This window comes from Pholcus phalangioides, unplaced genomic scaffold (genome assembly GCF_987345545.1).
Source record: "Pholcus phalangioides strain wild (caught in Gottingen) unplaced genomic scaffold, Ppha-v1.0 ptg000009l_1, whole genome shotgun sequence".
In the NCBI taxonomy this organism is placed as follows: domain Eukaryota; kingdom Metazoa; phylum Arthropoda; class Arachnida; order Araneae; family Pholcidae; genus Pholcus; species Pholcus phalangioides.
In genome coordinates, this window is record NW_028301602.1 from 19,314,394 (window position 1) to 19,324,142 (window position 9,749).

A 9,749-nucleotide genomic window follows, 5' to 3' on the forward strand; every position below is an offset into this window, starting at 1 on the left:
GGCCATTAGCGAATCGTGTCCATCTTTTTTCAGAGCAATGCCTTGTCTAGTAGGGTACCATTTGCTCTTGTAAAAGTTGAATTTCCGGACATGGATGAGGATCGCTCCTTTGTAGCTGCAAACTTGAGCAAGGGTTGTATCTCCAATCATGTAAGAATGGTCTAGTAAGTTTTCTACCTGGAGCTGATCCTGTGAAAAGAAAGAAAACTCGTTAAACATGACTCGTAAACAAATACAGCCATTTTGATAATTATTGGGTTATAAATTTCGTTCTTCTACTTTTTCATAGATATCGCAGTAAATTTCAAGGATTCACCTAATCGTTACGCTTTCAATTAACTGATTTGTTCTCGACTCCCAAACAAAAGCGGCAACACGAAAGCTAAAAACGACAATATGGATATTGCAATATCAAAGCTGAAGGTTTCTTAACAACTGGCTGTTGCGAAGATATATTTTTGAAAGAGAGAAAATTCAATTGCCCCTGCGGGGAATCGAACCCACGTCCTTTCACTTTCCGGGCGAACGTCCTAGACCACTAGACTACAGAGGCACCGAATCTCTCAATCTTTCCTTGGAGCTCGTAGTACTACTATCATAAACACTATCTATCATAGTGTCTATCCACAACTATCATAGTTCCTATGATAGTTGTGGAGGGCTTGGATCTTATAGCCATTACAGAATCTTGGGCAAACGATGGGGATGAATCTTTCTTACACATCTCAGGATACGATACTTTTTGGAGAAATAGATCTGATAGGAAAGGGGGTGGAGTGTTGATATACGTGAAATCCTGCTTGAAGGCTAGATAGTGTAACATGCAGAGAAATGATATTGAAACCATATGGGTTGGACTTGAGAACAAAAGACGTCATAAACTTATTGTTGGGGTTTGTTACAATCCACCGAATAGGGATCAAAACTACATCGCCAAATTGCATGATGAAATTTCCTACATGTGTAAGCGTAAGAGGGTTCTCATACTAGGCGATTTCAATTACCCAGGTATTGATTGGGAGAACCTTTCATATGGAAATCAGTATGAAAGAGCCTTTCTTAAGTTGGTGCCCGAAAACTTTTTGTATCAGCATGTATCAGAAGCCACTAGGGGTACTGCTATTTTGGATTTAGTTGTTACTAGTTCTGAGGATCTAGTTGAACATGTTTCAGTGGGGAAAGAGTTTTCTTCCAGTGATCATCGTATCGTCAGATTTCACTGTAACTTTTCCTCGGGTAAGGTTGATAACAAAAGACTAGTTCCTTGTTTTCGGAGAACTAACTTTGATGTTTTGAGAAGAAGGTTAGCGGAAGTTTTCAAAGACCGGTTGGAATCAGTAGGGGTGGTAAGTCAATGGGAAGAATTTAGTACGAAGCTGTCCTCTGTTTCGCACGACGTCATACCCTTTGTCGAAAAAAGCGTGTTTGTACATCGCACCCTCTATGATTCAAGGATAGCGTGCGGTACCTTTATCTTGAAAAGAAAATGGCATTCAGAGAGTATAAAAGTGGACGAAGTGACCTATCATTGTTTACTGATAAAAGAAGACTGTTGAAGAAAGCGATAAGGGATAGTAAAAGGGAAGTTGAATCTAGGTTGGCAGATAACATTGGCTATGACCCAAAATCATTTTTTCGATACGTCAATAATGGATGTAAGGGGACAGTTGGCCCCTCTCGATAGGAGGCTCTAGGGTAGAGAGCAATGTAGGCATGTGTAGTGCCTTCAATGACTTTTTCGCGTCGGTTTGTAATGGAGATAATGATATTCGATATGCGGGTGTTGCATGGGGTAATAAAACCCTCAACGATATTGAAGTAGAAGACGTGGAGGTCCTAAACCTTCTAAGAAATGTATGTGCAAGCAAATCACCAGGACCAGATGATATCTATCCCAGGGTCCTCGGGGAATGTGCTAATGAATTGTTGGGGCCAGTCGCATAGATATGCAGAAGTAGTGTTGCTGAGGGTATCGTCCCAAGAGATTGGAAACTTGCTGACGTTGTTCCGATATTTAAGAAGGGTAGTAGAGAAGCGGTGTCAAATTATCGTCCAGTGAGTTTGACGAGCTCCCTCTCGAAAATTTTGGAAATTATCATCAAAAGGCAGTTTGTGAAGTGGATAGACGAGAATAATGTATTGTCGGATAATCAGCATGGGTTCAGGAAGGGGAAGTCATGTGTAACTAACCTCCTTTGCTTCTATGATCACGTGACTAAGGCTTTGGGTAACAGCAAAAATGTAGACGTTGTTTACCTTGATTTCCAGAAAGCATTCGATCGGGTCCAACATGGCAAACTCTTGAAGCGTTTACACGAAATTGGAATAGGGGGCAACTTGCTGAATTGGATAGAATCGTGTTTAAGAGATAGGTCGCAGCGAGTTATGGTGAACGGGGAATTCTCTGGTTGGACAGACGTCACAAGTGGAGTTCCTGAAGGAAGTGTCCTTGGCTCCATACTTTTTTCACTTTTAATCGATAAACTCGATCAGGGTATCGATGGGAGAACTAGCAAATTCGCAGATGATGTGAAGCTAATGGGGGTACTCTGGAATCATACCGATAGGGAGTTGCTCCAGACCAACTTAAACAGGATTACAGCATGGGCAAATGAATGGAGCATGACGTTTAGCATTGATAAGTGCATGATCGCTCATTTTGGTTAGAACAACCCACGATTCTCTTACGAGTTGAATGGTGTCACTATCCCGGATGCAGCTAAGATCACCGATTTGGGAATTCTCATTGACGAGCGCCTTAAGTTTTCTGAACATTGTTCAGCGGTTGTCAAAAAAGCGAATAGAATGCTTGGTCTCATTTTCAAAAAGGTCTCTTCGCATTCTCCTAAAGTCATTCTTCCGCTTTTTCGAGGCTTAGTTCGTCCTGGACTGGAGTATGCGGTAAGGTTTTGGAGACCATACCTACAGAGGGACATAGACTTGATTGAAGGGGTGCAGAGAAGAGCTACGCGTGTCCTTATTGGCACACAGGGCTTGAGTTATGAAGAGAGACTTCATTTTTTGAATATGTTTACATTGGATGAACGCAGGTGTCGAGGAGATATGATCGAAGTGTTTAAAATTTTTAATGGGATGGATAGGATGGACCATGAACTTCTAGTACACCACCAATCGACTGCTTTTACAAGGGGACACCAGTATCGATTGGTGAGGGACAATGCAAGGTTATGGTGTCGCAGGGAATTTTTCTCTAATAGGGTTGTTAATAAATGGAATAGCTTACCCCGGAGGTAGTAAATTGTAACACAATTGACACGTTTAAAAAGAAATACGATAAACATGTTGGGGTAAATCGAGAAGCTATCCATTCTTAGAATAAGACAACCATAAGTATTCTTTATGGGCATTGTATAATATTTTATCATGTGTATATATTGTTTTTAATTTGTGTTAATTGCATTTTTAATTGGGTTGCTGTTTTTGTTTTTTAAATATATGACATCCTTTTTATGGGCATCTTTTAATCACCTCGTTGGGCATTTTGCCTGTTGTGGCGTTGTATTTGTATATGTGTATTTGTATTCGTGTACACTGAGAGGGACCGTACATGGACGGCCGGACCGGACTCAGGCCAAGCTCACAACTGCTGACGCTGCCACCAGATGGCGACTTATACAAGGAAGACATCACTCTTCGCTACGTAATGGGCCTTCAACTTCCTTTATTGCTTTTTAACTCATGTTCTGGGTGGTTTTCGACTTTTTCCCCCCTGTCCCTCAATATCTTCTACTTTTATTATTTAAATGAATTTTCATTTTGAGAAACAAATTTTGCAATTTCCTTTCACATAATTTTCGAATGATGATCAATATGTTGAGATTTAATTAAGTTTTTCACTCATGACATTCTTTCAATGCTTTAATTTATTTTTATATATTTTCCCTTATTTTTTAAATTACCAATTTTTGATAAAAAGACACTGATGTATATTTTTCTGTATCATTTTCACCAATTTTTAACAGAAAACTCCGTCTTGAGTGACTAAAATACGGATTCGATTAATCTACTTTTTGTATACTACTTTACATTCGCGATGTTTCAAAGAGTTATTTTTCGATAAAACTTGCATTTACTAGGAAAAGGTTTTTTCTGTCGGGTCTTTTGTTCTAATGCTTACTTACTCACCGCCGTGAAATTATTCCGGCTTAGATGTTATCTCTGTATGTTTCTCCGATTTTTTTTCATGTCTTTTACGAGTCCCAACGAAATGTCATTGAGGCTGAATAACTCACATCTCAATAATTCGAGACGTACAGCTGTGAAATCCGATTTTTCCTATTTGAAAAAGGTCGAATGCTACTTGGTGCCGTTGTCTGAAAATCTGTCGATTTATCTATGCTTTGTGTCCATGTCCTATGTTTTGCGGCCTGATTTTGTATCAATAGATTCAGAAAAATGCAATTTTCTTAAATTCAGTCGTCTGTAACAGCACTATGAGCAGTTTAATTTTTTGCAATAGGATATAATCTGACAGAATCGGGTGAGTCCATTTGCCATGCCTGTGACATCGTCATGGTAAGCATTGACACTCGACAAAATACGTTTCGAGATGATGTTAGTAAGAAGAGCTCATCAGAATGAAAGAATGTAAAGACGTTTGACTCTTGAAGAATATAGAAAACTACATTCTAAGAAGTTCACAAAATTATCGCATCCACGTGAATGTAAGATCTTGCAAAAAATATGCTGAGTTTTCTTGAGTACAAGAAAATCTCTCATGAACTTTTTATTTTTTGGAAGAATTGAAACATCAGAATGCAAATTGACTCATAACGCTGTTGGCCGGAAATGTGAGAAAAAACTCAAGTTATATGACCGCAGATAATGTATTCGTAATATTCGTATAAAGAATTCGGTTCTCTGTGAAAAATGCACATTTCTTAAATTATTGGCAAGATTTTATTTATTGAGAAATCAAAATAAGGAGAACCAAAGATAAAAATAACAACAGTCGATCTCGCTATAACGTTTTTCGAAACCGTATTGACCGTTCTGTGAAAAGTTAAATTTCAAGAAGTATAGTTGGGGAATCAGATTTTTCCTATCTGAAAAAGTCAAATACTACTTGGTGATGATGTCTGAAAATCTGTCGATTTATTTGTTTTGTGTCCATGTCCTATGTTTAGCAGTTTGATTTTGTATCAATAGATTCAGAAAAATACACATTTCTTAAACTATTGGCGAGATTCTATTTATTGAAAAATCAACATAAGGAGACCCCGAGAGGGAAAAATCAAAATAAAGACAACCAAACGTAAAAAATCAAAAATAAGAGGAACCAAAGAGTGAAAAAAAATATCTCTTCGTAAAACTTAACTACTAACAGATTCTGACTATGAACCATGAAGATCCTTATAATGTTGTATACACGTTGCAATGTCTTTTCTCTATTAGGAAGTGATGTTCATCTGGATTTCCACTGATTTCTGTAATAAATATGTTTAATTCTGTTTTGACCCATGTCTAATATATAGAAGATAGCATAGCAGTCTTTTATACAGTCGGATCTTACTCTAACGAATACCGTTGTAGCGAAAATCTCGTTCTAACGAACCCTTTTCTAATCCCCCAGATAGGTTTACATAGGAACAATGCAAAAACCTGGAATTCCTTTATAACGAAATTTCGTTATAGCAAAATGATTTCTCCGGCCTCTTGGAGTTCGTTATAACGGGGTTTGACTGTATATATATATATATATTATATAAGTCAGTGAGGAATTTATTTTAACAAGATGAAGAGCGGTGAATTGTTTGTGACTCTTACTATCTTCATTCTTGAAATGTTGAAAATCTTCTCGGCCAGCAGTGGACTTGAATTCCTCGCTGGTGTGGCGGGTATCTGCGTGTTTGTCTGCAAGAAGTACTGCAATTTTATTATTATTATTTTTGTTATCATGTGTTTTATTTATTTATTTTTTATTTTTTATTATTATTATTAGACCTTTTCCCTCCTTCCCTTCTATTTCTCCAGCATGACTTCGTTAACCGCTTATATCCCTCTTTGGAACAGATTGGGAGCCATAGAATAGTGTCTATCCTGCGTGGAGGTAACTTGCATTCTGGGAATTTCGACGGTGATTGGTCAAAGTGTGTAAAAATGTGAGAAAATTACAAGCGATATAAATGTCTCAAAGTGAAAAAAAAATTTCCCTGGAAAAGAGAAAAATAGTTCTGGAAATCTGAAAAGAGAGGACAAAAGGACGAATTTTCTGAAACGTAAAAAGGCGCTTGAAATGACAACAAAAGGGAAGACATCCGCCCAAAAGAAGACGCCTGGTAACCCTAGTTAAAACCCAAGTGTGACTGTATATCGATATGGAAAGTGTTAAAACACATCACCTTGTGATTACGTGTCTCATACACGTATGAGATTGCGAATAACATAATTACCTATTCATCAAGAGTTTTCGAAATTCCAAGAAATCGTCATCAAGAATCAATAAAAGAATTGTTTTTTAATATTTTACTTTACAAAACTTTACGATTACGTGTCAGATTGCGAATGAAATTCGAGAACGTGAAATTGACAACAGGTGCGACAAACACAATGGCTCGGAACAGTGGCGTAGCCAGGTTTTTGTCGGTGGGAAAGCGAAATTGTAGGAAAGGCGTCTTTTTTCCGTTCCTGGTATAGGCGCAAGTTAAGGAAGCACTTGAAATTGAAAATAAATATAATTTTATTTCTATTTTCAGTTTTGATCTGTAGAAATTAAATTAATTACTTTTTGATTGATTTTAAAGGCGTTGTCGCACGGTTTTGGCTTCCATGCTTTTCTATGGGAAAACTCTCCTTATTTTTAGGAATATTTAAAATTTTCGATTCTATTTCGGCACTCAATTTTTTTCTCAAATTTTATGGCTATTTTTATGCAATTTAATGATAGCATTTAAGATTTTCGTTGTTGGTTTTTTTCTCTTGAATTTTAACTCCAACAACGTGCATTTTTTCAAAAATCACTGAAATTTACCCTACTTTGTGCCATAAAATTTCTTTAAATCATTTTAATAAAAACTCTCTTGTTAAAATATGTAACACCTTAGTGTTGAAAAATATGCGGAGTTTAAAGACTTTTGAAGAGCTGCCGTTCGAAAAAATTTTGGTTTTCTAGTGTGACAAAAAACTCAGTTTTTAAAAAGAGCATTTTATTAGGAAACATCAGCATATACACTGTAATAACTATCTACCTCCCAATAATTACTCACGTAATTCTTTGTGGAATACTAATATGAAAAAGTACTTTAGTTTTTATTTGACTATTAGTTTTAAAATTTTATGACGTTACTTCACATACATGAGGGCATTGCTTTCCCCCAGCGACAGAGGGGGAGTCAACTGATCGAATGCCCCGCATCAAGAATGAACGTGCCCCCCCAAACCTTCAAGTCCACCTCCGCTTATGTTCATAATCCTGCCAAATTTACCGAACGTACACCAAACGTATTTTTGAAGGTATTAATATTCTACTAGATCTATAAGCAAATCGAGGAAGCGAAGACCAGTTTTTCCCCTTCTCGTGTTGTGTTGCACTTCTCAGTTTTGTGCGATTGTCATTACGACTTCCTCAAATTACAGTTCGTGAGTACATTCGTGAGATTTAAAAAAAAAGACTGCCCCAAAAATTTTGAAATTTTGCAGTGTGTTTGTAAAATGAACCTGAGATTTTTAGAAATAACCCAAGGAGAGTTGTATTTTTAAAAATGTTGAATTCAGAGTTTTGAAATTTATAATTTTTTTCCCAACTTTAAAATTTATAAAATTCTAATGAATTATTAGATATCGAAGTTCGAGATTCATTTCACTGACACATGTTGTATAAATACTCTTACAAAATTTCAGAAATTGTGGTGCAGTATAGTTAGTTATTTCTAACTAATGCTGAATAATAAACTGAGTGAAATGATGCTCTTTTGGAAGAAGGATCGGATGTCGGTGACTTCCCAGCCAATGTGCATGTTGCAACCTTCTTCCCACCCTGATAATTCCATCATCGCCAATGAATGGATTCAACCGGAGAATATTGCAGTTTGAAGGTAGAGTTCCTGATTTTCTCAACGAAGACAATTCTGATTTGAATTCTACTTCTTGAACGCTCCTGACCCATATACATAATGCATGTTCCAGCTCTTGAGTGGTAAGAAACCTCGTGCTCATTTCAGGTGCAGAAAGTTTGCAGTTGTCTATGAATCTGAAGGCATATGCCGTGACTCGCTGAAGAGAAGTAAGTGAGGAAAACCTGTCAATAATTTCCACGTCATGTGCAATACCAACAAACACAGATTGGTTGCAAGAAATATTTTTCCTCTCCTCAGTCAAAACTTCATCCACGGAGCTGCACAACACAGGTTTGTCTGCTAGCTGACCTGGCTTGGAAATAAACTCTGGACCATACCACCATAGGGTAAAATTGCCTTCAATTTGTTGGCTGTGAAAAGAGCTAGGCGAGAACTATTGTAGAGTCACTCCAGCACCATATGTTTGTGTTGACTAGACGTAGTGCATTGCATGCAAATTTGATCAGTCTTGCAAGTAGCACTGCTCCACAAAGTTCAAGTCGAGGCAAGGTTGGATCACAGGGATCACTCGTGTCTTTGTGAATGTTCTCTGGCAATTTCTCATCCCAAGACTGTTCAGCTTTCGACATTTCTTGTATTAGAATCTTGGCATTGATTACAACAGCAGCCATCCATCCAAGTGGGTCAAACACCTTGGAGATGTGTAACAGAACAGAGCGCTTGGTCCACTGTTGCATATTTACCGGTGGTGATTTTGAATTGAAAACAAATACATCATCCTTTGGCTTCCTGATCAGTCTGTATTTCGAACGTAGTACTTGTTGCACGAAAGTCATTCGGTAGAGATACAAGAACGTCTTCATTTGATTCCCACTTTTTATGACGAATCCACCGTTTTGAAGAAGTTTAATGATTTCCTGCTGAATATGAATAGCTTCCTCGACTGAATCTGCTCCAGTTAGCAAACCGTATACATAAAAATCCTGCTTGACTAGGGCAGAAGCTCTGGAAAACTCATAATTTTCATCCTCAGCCAACTGTTGCAGGCACTTGGTACCCAAATAAGGTGGTGATGCAGTTCCGTATGTCACAGTCAGCAATTGATACTCCTTGATGAGTATTGCTGGCGATTCTCCCCATAAGATTGTTTGGTACTTCATGTCGTCCGGATGAACATGTATTTGACGATACATTTTGACAATGTTCGCAGTCATTGCAACCTTGTGAGTTCGGAAGCGGAGAAGAAATGTGGCAATATCGTTTTGCAGTGTTGATCCAACCATCAGCTTATCATTCAGTGACAAACCCCATACTGTTGCAGTAGCATCCGACACTTGTCGTGGCCTTTCGTATACAATACGACTTTTGATAATCGTTGCAAATGTCGCTCCAGCATTTCAAAGGATACATCATCCGCCAACCACGATATTTCGTGTATGTTGTTGGTGACGTAGAGACATTGGTGTCTATCTCTAGGAGATAATTCCGAAAATTTTTTTTGGCGGTTTGTATACAGAGTGAAAATTCTCTCCCGAATGCGTGAAGCTCCATGTCAACTCCTTGATTATGAACGTTTTATCCGACAGCTAGAAACCCTCGACCTCTGGGTTTATAGATATATTGCGTCTGCCCCGGTAACACGTTAGTGCGCAGGCGCATTTCCTCCTACGTCTCGGGTCGTAAATCTACCATTAAATACGAATACGGTTTTTT

General features: G+C 37.9%; 1 protein-coding gene and 1 non-coding gene across 2 annotated transcripts; both read right to left on the bottom strand.

Moving 5' to 3' along the window:
• Positions 1 to 479: 479 nt before the first annotated feature.
• TRNAS-GGA (transfer RNA serine (anticodon GGA)) lies at positions 480 to 553 on the bottom strand. The gene has a single exon. It is a non-coding gene; the product is annotated as a tRNA-Ser (tRNA).
• A 7,905-nt stretch (positions 554 to 8,458) lies between these two features.
• LOC149082192 (uncharacterized) lies at positions 8,459 to 9,250 on the bottom strand. The gene has a single exon (XM_089236750.1). The coding sequence runs from the start codon at positions 9,248 to 9,250 to the stop codon at positions 8,459 to 8,461; it is 792 nt and encodes a 263-aa protein (XP_089092876.1).
• Between the last annotated feature and the right edge of the window lie 499 nt (positions 9,251 to 9,749).

Coding starts and splice junctions, on each gene's coding strand:
- LOC149082192 (XM_089236750.1), bottom strand. CDS start 9,250: ATGACTGCGAACATTGTCAAAATGTATCGTCAAATACATGTTCATCCG.